This window comes from Diachasma alloeum, unplaced genomic scaffold (genome assembly GCF_001412515.2).
Source record: "Diachasma alloeum isolate Michigan unplaced genomic scaffold, Dall2.0 Dall_scaffold_00256, whole genome shotgun sequence".
In the NCBI taxonomy this organism is placed as follows: domain Eukaryota; kingdom Metazoa; phylum Arthropoda; class Insecta; order Hymenoptera; family Braconidae; genus Diachasma; species Diachasma alloeum.
In genome coordinates this window covers 967,144-986,528 of record NW_021680401.1, presented here as the reverse complement: position 1 = coordinate 986,528, position 19,385 = coordinate 967,144, and the positions used below count along the sequence as shown (strand labels likewise).

At 37.4% G+C, this 19,385-nt stretch overlaps 3 protein-coding genes across 3 annotated transcripts in view; 2 read left to right on the top strand and 1 right to left on the bottom strand.

Moving 5' to 3' along the window:
* Positions 1 to 19,385, bottom strand: part of LOC107037590 (tyrosine-protein kinase Drl) — a 232,699-nt gene that overhangs the window by 166,226 nt on the left and 47,088 nt on the right. The gene's annotated exons all lie outside the window — the stretch shown is intronic.
* LOC107037588 (maltase 1) lies at positions 566 to 7,056 on the top strand. The gene is made up of 8 exons (XM_015256209.2): positions 566 to 751; positions 970 to 1,157; positions 1,519 to 1,782; positions 4,856 to 5,098; positions 5,175 to 5,366; positions 5,520 to 5,775; positions 6,319 to 6,664; positions 6,759 to 7,056. The coding sequence occupies exons 1-8, from the start codon at positions 595 to 597 to the stop codon at positions 6,832 to 6,834; spliced, it is 1,722 nt and encodes a 573-aa protein (XP_015111695.1). The 5' UTR covers positions 566 to 594; the 3' UTR covers positions 6,835 to 7,056.
* Positions 8,819 to 19,142, top strand: LOC107037586 (maltase 1). The gene is made up of 8 exons (XM_015256206.2): positions 8,819 to 9,003; positions 10,894 to 11,081; positions 14,253 to 14,516; positions 16,810 to 17,052; positions 17,124 to 17,315; positions 18,090 to 18,345; positions 18,427 to 18,772; positions 18,853 to 19,142. Exons 1-8 carry the CDS (start codon positions 8,847 to 8,849, stop codon positions 19,028 to 19,030), a joined length of 1,824 nt encoding a protein of 607 aa, XP_015111692.1. The 5' UTR covers positions 8,819 to 8,846; the 3' UTR covers positions 19,031 to 19,142.

Sequence of the window (19,385 nt, the reverse complement as noted above, 5' to 3'; positions counted from 1 at the left end):
GCCGGCTATCTTTTTCTAAAATTTGAAGAGCTCTGGGGTCCAAGGCTCAGCCCAGGAGCGGAATTTTGAAGTAATACGGTGACATGATGAACGCTACTTGTCGCGCTCTATCAAGATGTAAAATAATCGTTAAGATTTTCTTTGGTCATTTTTGTGACGCAAAATTCCGTCACTATTTTTCTGACCAAAAATGGTCAGTAACTGAGCATCTGGCATCCTTAGAACTCCAATCGCTTTCTATGCTTCGAAATTCTACTGTCATTATCAATTAGACTTCCTCCCTCGATTCCTAACACCTTTGACTCGTTTTCACACATTGCACTTCTAATCTCATTGGAAATATATATATTCCTTGCTTTGATTTCTCAGATCAAACACTTCGTCATCGATAATCTGAGTAGAAAAGGAGTGAACGTCTTAGTCACCTTGATTTTTTTTATTCCAGTGCATCGTTCCAATGAAAAGTCTTATCACTGAGGTTTTCTCCGTTCCACTTTGATGAACTTGAACATCGAGTGGACAATTCTTTTGTACTTACAGTGTTTCCTATATAACACGTCGCATCGTTTTTGCCACTGAGTCCCAAGCACGACAATGGCGAGGTTACTCTACCTTGTTGTGTTTCTCATCACACTTAATATTGCGACGGGTGAAATAAAGAATGTCGGATGGTGGAAAAATGCCGTTTTCTATCAAATTTACCCGAGGAGTTTCCAAGATGATAATAATGATGGTATTGGTGACTTGAAAGGTGAGTCAAAAATTTGAATTCCTTCGCTGTAGAGTTTACTTTGATAGTTCAGCAAAAATACAGGCCTGATGCTTCATGAGAAATCAATTGGTCCGTTCATTAACGAAAGTTGAATCATTGTTTTTGCCCATGAAAAACTTCTTTTCATAACAGACAAACATTACTGACAATGACGATGACAATAATAACCCTCATTTTTGTTTCTCATTTTTTTTAAGGAATAACGAGAAGATTAGATCACTTCAAAGATGCCGGAATCGATGCCGTGTGGCTGTCACCGATTTACGCCAGTCCTATGGTAGATTTTGGTTATGACATCTCCGATTTTCGAAAAATTCATCCAGACTATGGAACTGATGACGATTTCGATAAGCTGATGGCAAGAGCTAAGGAGTTGGGAATAAAGGTATAGTATCGACAAATATAGGCTCGCCAATGGAAATACATCCACTGTATCCGAGTTTCGTATCTCCCACCACGGAAATAATTTCAAAGATTGAGAATTGATGTGTGAAGAGAAACTCAAATTAGTTTCACTTCAGTTTTCAATTTTTGTTCTCCTCTGTAATTGAGGGGATTGCTAAGGGGATTATCAATCGTATAAGTTTACTGCCATTAGTCGATTATCGTTAGTTTGTTGTAAGATCGCACGAGTCAATTCAATCTCTCATCTCATCAATTGGTTAGTCAGAGAAAATCTGTAAGATTAGTTTAGAGAGTTATATCTTCCTAGTAGTTATTGACATTCTTTTATGGTGTATTATCAGGTTATTATGGATTTAGTACCCAACCACACATCTGATGAGCATGAGTGGTTCCAAAAGAGTCTTAACAATAATGAAACCCACAAAGATTACTACATCTGGATAGACAAACCGGCTAATAACCAACCTATAAACAATTGGATCAGCGTTTTCGGAGGATCACCCTGGAAGTGTGACTCTATTCGTCCGCAATGCTACTTCCATCAATTTCATTACAAGCAGCCGGATTTGAATTTCCGAAACCCTGTTGTTCAGCAAGAAATGGAAGTAAGTATTCTCTCTTTCACTGCAAACAATGATGTTTGAAATCCAAACGTTTTTGTACACTGAGAACAAAAATTATTTTTGCCAAAGATTCATTTATTTGAGAGCACCATTTATTTTTTCAAAATCGTAATTTTCCAATCCCAGAGGACCCTGACTAGGTTTCAATTATAACGATCACGTTGCTCTAGAGGATGACTATGTTGCACGTGACGTTGCATGAACTCCTCTAATGATTATTTATTTTTCCTAAATTTCTTATTTTCTGGAGGGAAGAATTTCGATCAATTTTTTAATGTCGATATTTATTGAAGGAGTTCACTCAAGGTTATAACCAACATGATCATCTTCTAGAGCAATATAATTGACATAATTGAAACCTAATGAGGATTACCTGAGAATGACTCGAGTGGAGAAATACAGTATTGAAAAAATAAATATTGTTCTCAAGTAAATGGATATTTGGCAAGAATAGTTTTTTTGAAACACGCGCTTGGAAAAGTCCCTTTTCGTTTACAGATTTTTGTGCAAAAAGTGGCACTTATCGTCTTTTAGCTTTTGAAGTTGTGAACGAAAAGTAACTTTTCGTTTACGGGATTCACTTTTCGTTGAGAATAGCTGACTTTACAGTTACAAGTTTAGGGTTCACTTCTACGTCACCGTTTGAAAGATGGCACCAGTCGGTACGTTTTCGACCAATCCAGTGTCGTTATTCCTGTAACTATGTTCCCCGCTGAAAACATCGGTCTACTATCGGATTGAAGAGATTGTAGCCGTGAGTGTCAGAGGTGGGAGGCAACAATTGTAGTGGGGATTGGGGAAAGTGGGGGTAAATTTGAGGACCACAATCTCCTCAGTTCCACCATACTCGTCTTGACTGAATTACATCAGCCATACGGCAGCCATTACGCGTTAGTCGGTCGCATCTCGGATTTCATGAAGCATTCCCTCGTCACCCTCCATGTTAGTCAAAACTTCAATCCCACAATAGGATGACTTTTCCAAACACTTATTTCAAAAAATAGTAAACGTTACACGTGTGAAAAAGGGGGAACGTTAACTCGTGTGTTAATATTTTTAGGGAGAGTCGTAGGATACGCGCAGCCGAGCGATAGACGAGACGAGACAAGCGGAGGGGGCCGAAGGCTCGACTCGTGCCCCCTCGGCTTGTCTCGTCTCGTCTATCGCTCGGCTGCGCGTGTCCTACGACTCTCCCTAAAAACATTACCCCACTCGTATTAACATTCCCCCTTTTTCACCCGTGTAACTTAATATACTATTTTTCTCGATGTAAACATTTTTCAGATATCGAACAGTGTTTAAATCGATCAAAGATATCTTATTTTCAGACACCTCCGTTAAAACATAAGATATATCAAATCAATTGCAATGTTTGCGGGGGGGGGGGGTATCCATACGCACGCAACTGAATTTGGCCAAATATATTTCAAAAAAAGCAGAGGAGGTGCGCAAGTTAGACTGTTGTGTTCGCTTTTGCAAAATTTTCGGGGAAAAACCAAAATTTCGGGAAGCAAAAGGCACGGGAATAAATGAAGTTATGAGACAGACGAGGTGTTTAAATTTTTTTTGTCTGAAAGGGCTTTGCTGCCTAACGCTTATGATATGGATGAAAAATCAAATATCCGAATGAGTGATAAATGGTGGAATTTCAGACGTTAAAAATGTCTGAATATAAACTTCTGAAATTTTTTGAATAAAAAAATGTTCAAGTTCTTTTCAGAGATAAATTGTAGCTGAAATTGTCAGGCATTTCGGCGAGTTTTACACATTTATGATGCTTCAGACATCTGTTTTTCGTCTGACATCTGAAGAACAGATGAGCGTTACACACATCATCTTTTTAGTGTTTTCTTAGATTTTCAGCGATAGAAGATAATCAGTATAATACAACAACAACGATCGATATTGATATATTAGAAGAGTAGCGAGATTAGATAGGATGATAAGATTAGTTGCACCAAGTTTCAGTCACTGCATCATTCTGAAAGGTAGGAAACTGCCGATGCGATACCGGCTTTATCTGAGAATTTCAATAAATCAAATGAGTGCAATTCAACTGGTATTAGTAAGCTGGAGTCATAATAGTACATCAGAGTACAAGGGCACAAATTTGTTTTGCGGAAAGCACCGCGCAATAAACTCGAGGTACTCCACGGGGCGGTTTAATAAGTTGTAAACTGAGAGAAAAAACGACATAATATCACAAACATTATTTCTTGAACGGAAACCATCGTATTCATATTTAATCAATTTATGATAGGTTTCAGACAAGAAATCGGTGCTCTTCGGGTTAAGGAGGAAGTTACTGAATGATAAAATGATGCCTTTTTTCGCAATGAGAAAATATTCCTTAAAAGACAAGAGAAGTTTAACAAAAGGAAAATGAGATTTGCTTTCCTTCCAACTCAAAGCGATTGAGCGTAAGCGACGGTTATATTTTTTTAATATCTGGAGGTTTTCTTCTGCATAAGCTTTCTATTCATTCAATATGAAAGTCTCTGATTCGCGATTCTCTGAATCGAAGCTTTTAATATTTTGCGTCATTTTTTCATCTTCTTCCACGAATAAACCGATTTCTTGTGGCAAGAAATTCTCACTTTATCATGAAATGTTCGTGTTCAAGTCATGAACACTTCACTGAAATCTGACATCGTCTGACACATTATTCGGAATTCTTCTCCCAAGAAATTTATTCTCAAGAGATGAGATATTTGGCGCAAGGAATTAGTTTTGTGATATTATGACGATATTTCTCTCAGTGTATATAGTTGGACATAAGTTCTGTTAGAAAAGCATGTGCGGCAAAGAATTTTAGAGAAGTTATGCAACAAAAAGTTGGATGCATGTGGATTGATCAACTAGAAGCCAGACGACCTTAAGCGTCTACTGCAGATATTCGGATGAGGAAATCGTGATTTCATATGTAGCAATAATCGGTCAAAGGATCCAATTTTAATCCAATCTTCGGATGTCACTAATTACGCTGCAATCTCCTCACAGACAGCTATTAAATTTACTCACTACCTGTATTTCATGAACTTGTAATTATCCCCAGGACGTAATTAAATTCTGGTTGGAAAAAGGAATAGACGGTTTCCGTGTTGACGCAGTTCCCCACTTATACGAAGTCGAAAATCTTCTAGATGAGCCCAGGACTAATGCCTCTGGTGTCACCGATAGTGAATATGCTTATTTAGATCACGTGCACACGAAGGATCAGCCGGAAACCTACGATCTAGTTAAATCTTGGAGAAAAGTCCTAGATGACTATGCAAATTCAACCAATACCGATGAAAAGGTTAGCGAAATTCTTTTCCTTATTTCAATGGAAATATCTGTTCTGAATAATCACCATCACAAATTATGTAATACAGGTGATGATGACAGAGGCATACACAACTCTCGGGAATACCACCAGGTTTTATGACAGTGGTTCCCACGTTCCATTCAACTTCTTCTTCATAACTGATGCGAATCGAAATTCTACTCCGGATCAGTTCAAGTCGATTATTGATGCATGGCTAGGTGAAACGATACCTAGAGAAGGAGCAGTTCCCAATTGGGTTGTGAGTATTAGGGTTGTGAGAGCTAACAACATCTTGATATGCAAGCATTGACGATATCAAATCATTAATGATGGTCTCGTCATTTTTGTCGGCCTCAACCAGAAGATGAATTACCGTTCGTACCGAATTAATTTCATAAATCATCTTTTTCAGATGGGCAATCATGATCGAGCAAGAACGGAAAGCAGGTATCCAGGCCGAGGTGATCAGATGACGATGCTTGCCATGATCTTACCAGGAGTTACAGTCACATACTATGGTGAAGAACTTGGAATGATTGACAAATCTGACATCAGCTTTAGTGACACCCAAGATCCTCAAGGTTGCATTGCCGGACCAGAAAAGTACAAAGACAAGTCACGTGATCCCAACAGGACTCCAATGCAGTGGGACAACAGCTCGAATGCTGGTGAGAGACTGCACGCAGGAAAATTACCAAACGGGTCATGTAATCGTAGAGCGAAATCGATTTCCAGATCTTTTTCACCCTATATCGGGGTAAAAAAAGAGATAAAAGTGAATTTTTTTTCGCTGTTTTGAGAAAGTTTAAGAAACGTAAGGATAATATGAACCGAAAATAAAAAATTAATCATTCACGGAGAAAATTATTTGGTGAATTTCAACAGCTATTTGTTGAAAAAAAATAAATTACCAACTAGTTCGTAAATGCCAACTACTGGTTGAATTTTAACAACTAGTTGTTAAATTTCACCAATTAGTTTGTTCAAATTCACCAACTGGTGGGTAATTAATTTTTTTATAGATGTTTGTTCAATAGATGTATTTTTTATGAACTGTATTTTTTATTCAACTCCGATTTTGCTCCACGATTATTTTTCGTATAGTATTATAATATTTGCCACGATTTTCTAGTATTTTGTATTAAACTTTTCTCTCCGTGTGTTAATAATCATCCTCGAAGTTCTTCATCACACTCATGAATTTTTTGCAGGGTTCAACCAAGGTTTTAAACCATGGATTCCTGTGCACGAAAATTATAAAAATCTGAACTTGGCTGCTCAAAAAGCTGCGAAGGCTTCTCATTATAAAATTTATCAGAAACTGATCCGTTTGAAGAAAACAAAGGCGGCTCTTATATCAGGAAAAACTCAAGCTTTGGTCTCAACTGACAAGAAATCGCTTTCGATTATAAGATCTACGAATACAGAGGTAGTTATCCTGATAATAAACTTCTCCGATACTGAGACTATCACTGTTAATGTCCTGAAGCAAGTACCCACACTTGCCGCTGCAGGATTGGTTGAAGTTGCAACTCTTGATTCACCAGTCAAAGAGGGGTATGTAGCTCATGCTTCACGAAATCGAATAACTAGAGCTGGATATTCAATTTAAATTTGAGATTTGATAACCATGTAATCATTTTTTTCGAAGGTCAACTGTGAACCTGAAGAAGTTGCCAATAGCGGCCAAACAATCTCTAGTCCTGTCGGCCAAGATTAAAAAATAAAATGTGATGGAAATTGGCCATGATGACAGCGAACGTGATCGTATTGGAATAATCGCACTATCGTCAGTCCCGCCTGCAGCATTTGATTCCGTTATGAAATAACCTCGCTGTTAGTTATAACAAGAAAGTGTAGTTCATATTATATAAAAATTTCAATGTTAAATACAACCTTGATGATGGATGTTTACTAACAATAAATTAACTGCAATCACGTTTCCATAATCCCCATGTGATATGTCCCAATCATTGTCGTCCCCATTCTCCCACGTGAGGATGATAACCCGTTAGCCTGTTGGAATGAACGGTTCAGAGTTCATTTTGCAACCGATTTTATGACAACGAGATCGACCGCGCATGCTGCGCACGCGCCTTCTCTTCTTCTCACGTAGTGGCGCTTTGGTTTCAGTCTTACGCTTACGCTTATTCGAGATTTTCGAGATATTTCGAGATCGATTTCCTTTCTTCTTTTTACCATAGGAAATTGAGTCAATCAGGTAGGAACTCAGGTAGGAGTCACTCACGTAGGAACATAAAAAAAAAATCCAAGTGGCCTAGGAGAATTATTCAGAAGGGATGATTAAAAAACTCATGAAAAATAGGAATTCTGCACGCGCAACTTCGAATAGCGTCAACGTCGAGGTTAGGAATCGTGGAGGGGTAAGCGCGGCAAATACGAATGGAGTTATGGTGATACATTGCGCTAGGGGGAGGAACATAGCTGAGTGAATTAGTGCTGCGAACACAGCGAAACGAATGTCTGAATTTCACACATTTTTTGCAGACATTTTTCAGACATTAAAACCCGGGACAGGACATTTGGCGCCGGACTTTTTGGCGCCAAATACTCGAATGATGTTAAAAGACACACAAATTTAGTATTTTCTCGGGGCGCCAAAAAGTCCGGCGCCAAAAAGTCACGTACCGGTTAAAACCGTCTGAATAAAATAAAAATTCGTCTGAATTTTAAACATGAATTAAAATGTTTAGGCACCTGTTCTTCTAAAATTCAGACAAATTTTCATTTTATTTAGACGTTTTTTAGTGTCGGAAAAACGGCTACAAAAGATGTGTGAAATTCAGACATTCGTTTTTGCTATGTTAACTTGTACCTTGAAGTTACTTTTTCTATCCACATTAATTATTTTCCAATTATCCAAAAGACAAGCTAGCGAAATAAAAGAAGGTTTGAAATATGTGGGAATAAAATAGAAAAGTTATTAAAAGAATATTTCGAACACAAAAATGGTCGACAGATTGAAAATTTCTAATTGAAATATGCTATTTTTTTTGTTCCGAGATTGGTTTTCTGCGAGAGAATACTAGATTCCCTTCCGTCTCACCACCTACATGCTCACCCCGCCATAAGACCTCAATTAAAGAGCTGTCATGTTACTAGGCCCGATAAACCGTGATTCTAACATCGCTTTGCTTGACTAGATCGCAGTTTTCGGGTCGGTTATATAAAATAGTCAACATGAAACAGCCCGAAAAGTATTTTCGAACAAATGTGGTTATAATTCTCTCCTGGCATCAGATGAGAAAAGGCCTAGAGTAGACCGAGAATGGCCTGGTACTGCCACCATTGTCCCACCCTCGGGCAATTTTAGCCCATTCCTCATTTCTTCACCCTTACCACCTCATTTCATTTGTTTCTCGTAATAATATCCACTATGTCATCAGCACGGTAATCAACGTCGACTTATTATCCACATTCCCACATTGCGATTCGTATTGAACGTTTCTGTGTAATGTTTTCGAAAATGTCATGTTTTGTATTTTCCGCACGAACACTTCGCAATAATCTCCGCCTTTTTGAAGAAGCAGAGAACATCTTAGTCACGTTGATTTGTTTTTCCATGAAATACATCGTTGCAACGGATAGTCTTATCACTATCATATTTTCTGTTCCACCTTAATGAACTTGAGCATCGAGTGGACAATTTTTTCTGCAGCTGCACTGCTTCCTATATAAAACGTCGCACCGTCGCCATTCGCGAGTCCCAAGTACGACAATGGCGCGGCTTCATTACCTTATCGTGTTTCTCATTACGTTTAATATCGCAGCGAGTGAAATAAAGAACGTGGGATGGTGGAAAAATGCGGTGTTCTATCAAATTTATCCGAGAAGTTTCAAGGATGATAATAACGATGGGATTGGTGACCTGATAGGTGAGTTTGTGCATAATTTGCTTTTTTTTGCATTGCTGGAGTAACGTAATTGTAAAGAAGTTCATAGAAGACCGCGCGGTATAATCAATCCTTGAATCAACTGAAAACGTTTAGTCCTTGTTGAAAGGACTCATCAAGCGGTTTTTCATATGCACTGTTAAAAATTTTTCTCTGAATTTCCTGTGCCAAATCCCAGAAGTTTCATCGTGTTCCAATTCCACTAAAAGTTCAGGAAATCTTCTCATTGAAAATTCAAAATTTTGTGGAAAAATCCAACAGAATTGTAAATTTCCGTTCCATTTTTCCCCAAAACGAATAAAAGACCAGAAAATTCTGGTAAATATATGCATGAATTTTCAGGATAGTGACGCTGAATGCGATTTAAGGGGAAAAAAATCATGAAATTTCAGATTTCACTGAAAATTCAATGCAATGTGACACTGAATATTCACATTAGATTGGAAATTCAAATAAATTAAGGAATTCTCTTCTTTATGCCCCTTAAAATTATGGAATTTTACTTAATTTTCAGTGAAACCGGAAATTTCATTATTTTTTCCCCCTAAATCGCACTCAGTGTTACTGTCCAGAGAATTGGTAGTCAACTTTCCATGTAATTTCATTCTTTTTCTAACAGTGTGTGGCGAGGTGCCTAAAAAAGTAAAAAAACATATCGAATTCAACCCATTTTGCCCTGTATTTTATTCTGAAACTTTGCACGGAAGAAAAATATTCTCGAATCGGGTATATAATATTCCAGAATCAGGAATATCTGTATTCCGGAATCCGCGACCTTATATTCCAGAATCCGGAATAATATACCGAAATTAGGAATGAAACATTCCGAATTATGGAATAATAACCCGGAATCCGGGACATTTTATCCTCAATTCCGGAATAATATTGCGAAATCCAGTATATATAATTTTCAAATAGATTCTCAGTCGATATTGGGATATATTCATTCTCTGGATGATAGTGTACGTCAAATTGGTCACTCGGAAAGAAGAACGGACGAAGGAAAGAAAAAGAAAAAAGTGACACAATTATACTGTGACGAAGTGCAAGCTTGGGGCCTCCCAAACCTCTACCTCGGCTAGTGACTCGGAGTAGTCCTCAGAGTGAGGAGCTCAATGGCCTCCCAGCAACTTCAAACTGTTCAGGAGGTTGCTGGTGGCAATAATAATTCAAAAACCAGAAAGAATGTCCTAAAATTGTCCCCTGAAACCCACCAATAGTTCACAAAAACTGCAATTGCCAGAATGAATTGAATGAATTGTTCTTCAGAAAGAATTGAATGAATTCTTTTTCAGAAAAAATGTATGAAAATACTTCCCTGAATGGTTCCCGTGATTATTACCCGATCTCACTTAAATTCGGACGGCGCATCTTCAGTACATGCCATCTCTTATAGAAGCAACGTACAATATTTCAGTACAAGGAAGTTCCCGGAATATTATTCCGGAATTGAGGATAAAGTATCTCGGATTACGGAATTTATTCCGGAATCCCGAATGTAATATACCGGATTCAGTAATACATATACTCCTGACTTCAAAATATTATATATCATATTCAAGAATATTTTTTTATTTTTTTGTTCCGTTATTTATTAATTTTTTTAACGTGAAAAATCAAGTGCTACCATAAAATGCAAAGCAAAATCTGTTGATTTCGCTTTTTTCTACTTCCTTAGATAAACCATCATATGAAAAGTGGCTAAATGCGTCCCTTCACCGCCTCCGGAGTTCCAAGTTTCAGGGCGCCCCCCCCCCTGGCCCTTAAAGACCTGGTTGAGTCATTTTCACTTGAATTCTCAGAAAAGCATAGTTTCCTTAAAAGACGGGAGAAGCAGTACTATTTGCTGATTGTCGTTTTTTATTGACTCAGGAATAACAAGCAAACTAGACCATATCAAGGATGCGGGAATCGATGCGATATGGCTTTCACCGATTTATGCCAGTCCTATGGTTGATTTCGGTTACGATATCTCGGACTTCCGAAAGGTGCATCCTGATTATGGCACTAATGAAGACCTTGATAATTTGGTTAAAAAAGCTCGAGAATTGGGAATCAAGGTACTGTATTCATTACTCTATCTTTGTTAACTTCCGGACCTCAAGGAAGAAAGTTCTTGTGACGACCCGGAAAATCGAATGTGAAAATTTTCCATCTCCACATTTCATGATCTCTCGAATCATTCAGTGATCCTTTCCAAACGATGTTTGTATGTGTGTGTCTGTGTTTGTATGTAATCCAAGTATGGTCCAACAAAATGTTCTGAACAGATGATAGGATTTGCTTTTTTTTTGTAAAATCGATGTATTTTTGTGGGGATACATTTTTAAAAGATGAAATAGCTAGAGTTTTTTCTTAACACACTTTAACTTGAATTTAATATTTACACAGTTTATTATACAAAATACTTCGTCTTCGTATTAAAACTTTAATTGACTCAAATCGTTAAAATCGTCCAACACCTCACCCGAAAACTTCGTCTATTCGTCTACGCGTCTATTCGTCTATACCATCTATACCGTCTCGACTCCCAAAATCAACTAACTCTAAAATGTAACCTTCGTCCCTTTGAGACCCTTGATTCCTCCCTCCTGGCCTCTTCCCCCACTACCGAGCATCAATGGGCCTCACTCGCCATTTTCGCCTCTGGAAATTCTCAAGATGTGGCAGCGTGGGTCAGCCAGGGGGTCGCGAGTCATCGACGAGGGTCCTCCGGCGTACCCTCAATAAACATATAAAACTACGGACCGACTTCATCCGTCTTGACCTAATCGTACCACAATAAAATACCTTAATAAAATATTGTTAATTGTCGTCTCCGATTATTTCCAAAATATAGGGTGTCCCATCTGAAAAGATGCGGCTAAATATCTCTTAAGGGAGGCGGGCAACACAAAAATGTTTGATATAAAAATTGTAGGGTTTCGAGGGGGGCATCCGATGTAGTCATTATTTTGAGCTTCCAAGCTCACGCTTGCAAGTTGCAAGCACAAAGTGCTTTGTTTCAAATGCAACCGAATTTTTTACCCCAGTGAAACTTGTTCATCTTGATGAGTTGTTCTAAGAAACCTCGTCATTCATTCAATTTCATCTCATTTTACTCTAAAAATGCCATAAAAAGAGTTTTGTGGACAAATTGAAGATGCGTATACAAAAGACTATCCTTGCGTAATTCCCCAAAGTCTAGACAAATCATCCCTAAATTGCTCACATAATTCCCCGCGGTCGCGACAGTCGTCGAGCTAGAAGTTTTCAAAACTACATCTTTGTATTGTATAATTTCATTCTGATTGAATATTGAGCGAGATCATCTCACACCGTTGAAAATTTTTTCACACTTTGTCATCGAAAAGTTATTGGTTCGAACGGTAATGGGTTACACCCTCTTCAACCAACTCCTACAGTCCCACTTTAGTTGGGAGCGAGCAACTGGCATTCAATTTTCTGTTAGAATTTTTCTACTACGGGGTCGTTCACGTATTACGTAGACAATTTTTACCCCCCCCCCCNTTATATCAGCGAATTCTCTATTTTGATAACACGCACTGTCAGAAATACTGACTCCCCCCTCTCCATAATGATGCTTACGTAGTACTTGAATACACTTAAATTTTCATTTTCATTGACGGAAATAATGACAATCGTATCGCCCTTCAACTCGACGAAATTAGCTCCTGTGACAAGTACTTGAAGTAACTTATTCATGGATCCTAAAGCTTGTTCTATCAGCGAGGTTCCGTATATCATATCGATACCTTAATAACACAAGACAAGTGTAATTTCTATGGGTGCTCCATGTAGATACGCTTGTCAGTTATTAAGGCGTCGATATGAACTCTTTCCGTGATTCAGAAAAATTAATTATCTTTCGCATTATTGTAGATATTGAAATTCCAAAAATCTTCCCATCGAATAGATAAAATTATCAAAATTATCAAAATTAGTGGAAAGAAATTGATTGTTAATTATTGATCAATTGATTAAATTTGTTAAACTAGAGAGGTTTTTTTAAATTTTTTTGAAAAAAAGTGTATAATAGCAATTAGGAGTTAGTTCATGGAAAATAGCCACAAAAGATATCCTCAAAATATTTAATAATAAAATAATATTCTCCATTCTTTCAGAAGTATTTTTCTGGCAATTTTACATGGATGCTGCAATTTTTTATATTAAAATAAACGAAATTAGCTGCGTACTTATTGCACGCATTTTGTCAAAAATTGTAAAAAAAAAACTCTGTAGCCCAAAAATTGGAGGTCCTGAAGTATTTTAAATTTTTTAAGTGGTTACAAAGCAAAAGAACAATAAACAATTAATTTTTTTTGCACTAATCATTCGTTTTTAGACTTTTATAATCGATCTTCAATGTATGAAAAATTTCACTCCAGAGCCCGCGACTTTTCTAGCTCCTAGTAGTGTCCCCTTGACAAATTTCTGACAAATCTCAGAAAAATCTCTATAGACATACGGGTCCATGTCTAAAAAACTCGCGACAAAAAAACTTGGTCAAAAAAACTCCGTCAAAAAACTCCATCAAAAAAACTTTACGACAAAAAAACTTGGTAAAAAAAAACTCCGTCAAAAAAACTTAACAAAAACCTGAAAAGAAGGTAATGAAAAGCAAAGGTAATGAAAAATAAAAGAAGAATAGAAGAATATCAATTATATTTCAATTCAATAGCAAAACGACAGTAACAAACTCCAAAAACCGAAATTCAAGTGGGCAAAATAATAAATATGAGTCATATTCTTTGTATAGAACCGAGAGTAATATTCTAATCTTTCCAAATAATTACTCCCGACAAAAACAAAACCGAGAATAATATTAACAAGGATTTTTAGTTTTCGAAAAGATGAATTTAAATTTAGATTTTTTCATTTATTTAAAATTAATACCAAGTTTTCATTGGCGAAGTTTTTTTGAACAGAAGTTTTTTTGGTTGAAGTTTTTTTGCCAAAAGTTGTTTTAGACAAAAGTTTTTTTTCACCGGTTTTTAGACAAAGTTTTTTTGACCAGGTTTTTTTGACGAAGTTTTTTTGACTAAGTTTTTTAGACGTGATCCCAGACATACCGTAATTGAACAATTTTTTAGTCATCATCAGTATAGAATTTGTCGTGTATTGAACAGCGAAATCTAGTTGACACGAGGCCGCCGGTCGATAAGGACGTACCGCGCGAAATGGGCGTTGTACTTGAGGGGTTAATTTCCTATTTCATTATGCACATCTAGGTAATCCTCGATTTGGTCCCCAATCACACATCTGATGACCATGAGTGGTTCCAACAAAGTAAGGCTGGGAATGAAACCTACAAGGACTATTACATCTGGCGTCCGTCAACCGGTGACAATAACCCTCCGAATAATTGGCTCAGCCGTTTTGGATACACAGCTTGGAAATACGAAGCGACCCGAGAGGCATCGTACCTCCATCAATTCCACACCCGCCAGCCTGACTTAAATTACCGGAATCCAAAAGTTCAGCAAGAAATGGAAGTAAGTGTTTTATTCATTCCCTGAACGATTTCCTGTATACCAGAATGACTAATGTATTTGAACTACACCGCCCGATACTGATAGATTAGACAAGTGGCTAGATTACATTCGATTAGATCAGGTTTTTTGCGGTGAGAAGGCGATCAATAGTTGCCTTCCTATACAAACCTAATGACTGGTCTAGGCGATATCATCTCTCATGGTACAAGTTCAACCAATGTGATCATCACAACTGATAAGATAATGATAAGAAATTTCACATTATCGATGACGGGCATTGAATGACGAAATTCAATAATTTTCCGGAAAGTTGACCTTCGTAGCTATGGCTTTGGCAATTAAAATGATTTCGAGTATCTCTGGAAAGGTCATTAATTTTTTATATTCATGAACTATGAGAAGGCTCTCAGCATCCGTTTTGATCGAGCCGATACAGGCAGGCCCAAAAGCATGTGAGCAATACCAAAAAAAAAACAAATTTCAATTTGAGACTTTCGACCTCAAATTGAGACTTTCATTAATCTTACATTGAGTTCTGAAACCCTCAAAGTCTCAAGCGAAGACTGGAATATCTCAATTGTAACCTTTCGAATGTCTCAAGTTAAGACATTCGAAAGTCTCAACCTGAGACACTCGGAAGTCTCAATTCAAGACTTCAAAATCTCAATTTAAAACTTGATAATTTCACTTTAAACCCTCTGAAAGTCTCAATTTAAGACTTGAATGTTCCACGTTGAAATTTAAAAGTGTCAAGTTAAGACTTTCAGAAGACTAAAATTAAGATTTTCAAGTTTTCAAATTCTGACTTTCGACAGTCTCACGTTGAGACTTACGAAAACCTCAATTTAAGATCTCTGAAATCTCAAAATGAGAATTTGTTCAGGTTGAACGTAAATTGCATCCTAGTACGTCAAGTACACTTTCTGCAAATTGTATCCACCTTTTATTGAACCGTGAGTCAAGTGGAGACTCTGGTGAGCTTTGAAAATCACGAGTTATTGATCAAAAATCAATCAGTGTGAAAAAAATCAGTGCTCAATGTTCGTTGGCTGTATATACTGGGAAAATTTTTTTCTAATATCGGAAACATATTTTCTTGAGACAAGTAAATTTTCTTCAATTTCTTCATTCTCTCAGGCATCTCAACTCACATGACCCGAGAAAAGCCTCATGTTTTAAAATATTCTTGTACTCAAGTATGATTTTGTCGCAAATGAACTTACTTAAATCGCGTAGAAGAATCGTCAGTCTTCTAGTCTTTATTGTTTTCATGATCTTTTCATTATGCACTTCCAATATTGCAATATGTAAAATATTCATGACGTAACGCGGAACGATAGTGATGAATGAAAATTTATACGAGTTCCGTGAAGTGCACACATTCTGAGATTTAAGCCATTGCAAATAATTTACTTCTCTCAAGAAAATATGTTTCAGATATTAAAAATTTTTTTCTCAGTGTAGAAGCCTAAAATGATATATTCGAAAAAGCAGTCCAGTGTATCCAATATTTCAAATGCACGTTTTTTCCCCAAAATGTTTCAAAAAATGTGCAGAAGAACGATGACGAATCAATTTTTCAATATATAACTCCTAAATAGCGTATTTTTCATTTGTTTGTTATGAAAAAATACACTGAACATGTGCAATAATTCGTAATCAAAGTATCGCGATATTTATACTGAGTAAGTGTTAGAATATAGAAAAAGTCATTCGTAGCATTTTTTCTGCACATGTTTTCAAAAATTTTGTAGTGAAAAACAAATGATATATCTAAAACATTGGCTACACTAATTAACGGCCAATGAATAATGGGTTTTTTCACACTAGTGATCGGTTTTTACATATATTGAATATAATGTAAACATGGATATTATTACTTTAATAATCCGTGACGTTCAAAATTCACCGAAGTGTACCCTTAAGATGTTGCTATAAAATCAACCATCATCATGCATACAATCCCCATCAAATTTAGTGAATTTACAAGCGCTGAAGGCGTCTTGCACGGAATTGTATCCCAATTGGCATGTTTTCGTTATAGAATGTGAAGAAAAAAAAAATAACTAGTCACCTTCACTCGCGTGAGAGGTATTCGGAATGCACTTCGCTCATATACTTTTGAATCAGCCTGTATGCACAATATCACAGTGTGACTCCTTCCAGTAAGATGCGTCAAAAGATTTAATTCGAATTTCAATGGCCGGATGTCTGTCATTACATCGCATTCCACAAAAATTGATTATGATGTTTGCCAACTACCCGTGTCTCATGAATTTGCAATTATCCACAGGAGATAATTAAGTTCTGGTTGAGCAAAGGCATAGATGGGTTCCGTGTTGATGCTGTTCCCTTCCTATACGAATTTGAGAATCTGCCCGACGAGCCACTATCGAATCTCCCCAATGTGACAGCGAATGAATGGGAATATTTGCTTCATGATTACACCCAAGATCTGGACGAAACCTATCAGTTAGTTGGATCCTGGCGAAAGGTCCTTGATGACTACGCAAATTCTACCAACTCTGATGAAAAGGTAATATTGTTTGATTTTTCTCTGAAAGCAGAACTATTGTAATCGAAATATAAGTTGATTATGCAACGTAGGTGATGATGACCGAAGCATACACAAGTCTGAAGAATGCAACCAAATATTATGATTTCGGCGCGCACGTTCCCTTCAATTTCCGATTCATCACGGATATAAACCGCAGTTCGAACCCCACTCAGGTGAAAGGTGTCATTGATACGTGGATGGCCGAAACTGCACTAAGGAAAGGAGCTGTTGCTAATTGGGTGGTCTGTATATCATAGCATGAATTTTTCAACTTTTTATCAATCAACCGTTATAGCTTCCGAATATGTATCCCATTTTACCCAGAAAAATTAATTACTAACTACAACGTATCTATAATCAAGTATAATAACAACAATTTTTTTTATTTTCAAACATCAGCAAAAGTTTTTCCGTGTGGAAGCAAAAATTTCAATTATTAAGATGGAAATTTACTTGGAACGGGACACAATTCACTAGTGAATAGGGATACAGCGAGACGTGAGAGAAACGAGACGAGACAAGAAGAGTCATTCGAGACAATGACAGAAACGAGACGAGACGAGAAAATCCGGTCGAGAACGAGAGAAACGAAAGGCGAGACAAGAGTCGAGAGAGCCTCTCCCTCTCTACCCCTTTGTGTATTTTTTTCCGTACAAATTGGATTATAGAGACGAGATGAGACGAGACGAAAGAAGAAATTGATTTCGTGTTTCGATATGAGGCGAGACGAGAAGATATAGTTACTCGTTTCGTCTCGTCTCGCGGCATCACTTGTAGTGAAGACAAAAGTATTTGACTCTGTAGATGAATTTTTGTTCTAATCATAATGAAATTTGCTCATGGAGCAAAAAATTAGTTGTTAGCTCCACATTTTGTTCCCATAGCGCTTGGTAACTCCGACACTCAATGGAAATTAAACGCAGTAATCTCCCACAAGACATAATGATTCTTATGAAGTAGAATCAAATCACAACAGAAGCTGTTGATAGGTGAATTCATATGATAATATTATGCAGATGGGAAATCATGATAATCCAAGGACTGAATCGAGATACCCCGGTCGTGGTGATCAGATGACAATGCTGGCAATGATTCTGCCAGGAGTAGCAGTCACATACAATGGTGAAGAAATTGGAATGGTCGACAAAACGGACATCAGCTATCAAGATACTCAAGATCCCCAAGGTTGCAATGCTGGGCCCGATAAGTACCAACTGGTTTCCCGTGATCCTAACAGGACCCCAATGCAATGGAGCGATGACACCAATGCCGGTGAGAATCTCAAAAACTCTTGACCCTCCCCTTACCTTCCTTACGTCCAACAACCGCTGTCATATCTCTATTTTTTCCTAGGATTCAATGACGGAGCGACACCATGGATCCCCATAAACGATAACTTCATCGAATTGAACTTGGCTGCGCAGAAGGATGCGGATACTTCTCATTACAAGAACTACAAGAATTTGGTTAACTTGAGGAAGACCATGGCCCCACTCAAATCAGGAGATCTCAAAACTATTGTATCGTCCGACAACAAAACTCTGACAATCGCAAGAACTGCAAATAGCGAAAGCATCATGCTGGTTATCAACTACTCTGACGACGAGAGTGTTACCGTAAATTTGGCGAGTCAGTTAACTGCGCTGGATTCCAAGGGAACAGTTCTAGTAACGACTTTGGGAACCACTACTAAAGAAGGGTATTAGAAACTTTTCAGATTGTGATAAAGATGATGTTTTTTTTTCGAATTTTATTATATACTCTGTTCGTTCGTCTTAGGGCCTCTGTGGATCTGAGCAAGCTGCAACTCGCACCCAAACAATCTTTGGTTCTACATACAGCAGTGAAGAGTACAGGTACCAACACTGGGGAGCCTGATGGTGCTGCGAATATTGCACTATCTTCTATCTTAGCCGTATTCGTCATTTTCTTTTTATCATTGGAATTTCTTCACTAATATTTGAAATTGTATTTCTGTATACAAAATTGTATGTATTGATTTTATCAATAAGGGTATATTTCTATTTTGGACAGCAGAACGTTATTAAAAGAAAACACGTTCTATAATATTTTGGAGCTTCGATCCCTCTTTAATATAATTCTAATCAAATATGAGTGCAAGTTCAGCGCAGGTTTACCATGTCAAATTGGATACAGGTTCGAACCTGGTCAGGATGTCCTGATTAGACTTTTGAATGAGGGTTTTAAAAAAGTATTTGGATCCAATGCGGTCCAGGTGATGCTGATCTAGGTGATGCCGAACTTCATCTGTCAACAACGACTGGATCCAAATCATAACCGGTATTGAGAAG

What these genes read in the sequence shown, in the direction of transcription:
- LOC107037588 (XM_015256209.2), top strand. Translation starts at nt 595, where the DNA reads ATGGCGAGGTTACTCTACCTTGTTGTGTTTCTCATCACACTTAATATT. An exon ending in CAACCAATACCGATGAAAAG is followed by an intron (nt 5,099 to 5,174) that starts GTTAGCGAAATT and finishes TATGTAATACAG; the next exon opens with GTGATGATGACAGAGGCATA. An exon ending in GGACAACAGCTCGAATGCTG is followed by an intron (nt 5,776 to 6,318) that starts GTGAGAGACTGC and finishes AATTTTTTGCAG; the next exon opens with GGTTCAACCAAGGTTTTAAA.
- LOC107037586 (XM_015256206.2), top strand. Translation starts at nt 8,847, where the DNA reads ATGGCGCGGCTTCATTACCTTATCGTGTTTCTCATTACGTTTAATATC. An exon ending in TGGGATTGGTGACCTGATAG is followed by an intron (nt 9,004 to 10,893) that starts GTGAGTTTGTGC and finishes TTATTGACTCAG; the next exon opens with GAATAACAAGCAAACTAGAC. An exon ending in GAGCTGTTGCTAATTGGGTG is followed by an intron (nt 17,316 to 18,089) that starts GTCTGTATATCA and finishes AATATTATGCAG; the next exon opens with ATGGGAAATCATGATAATCC.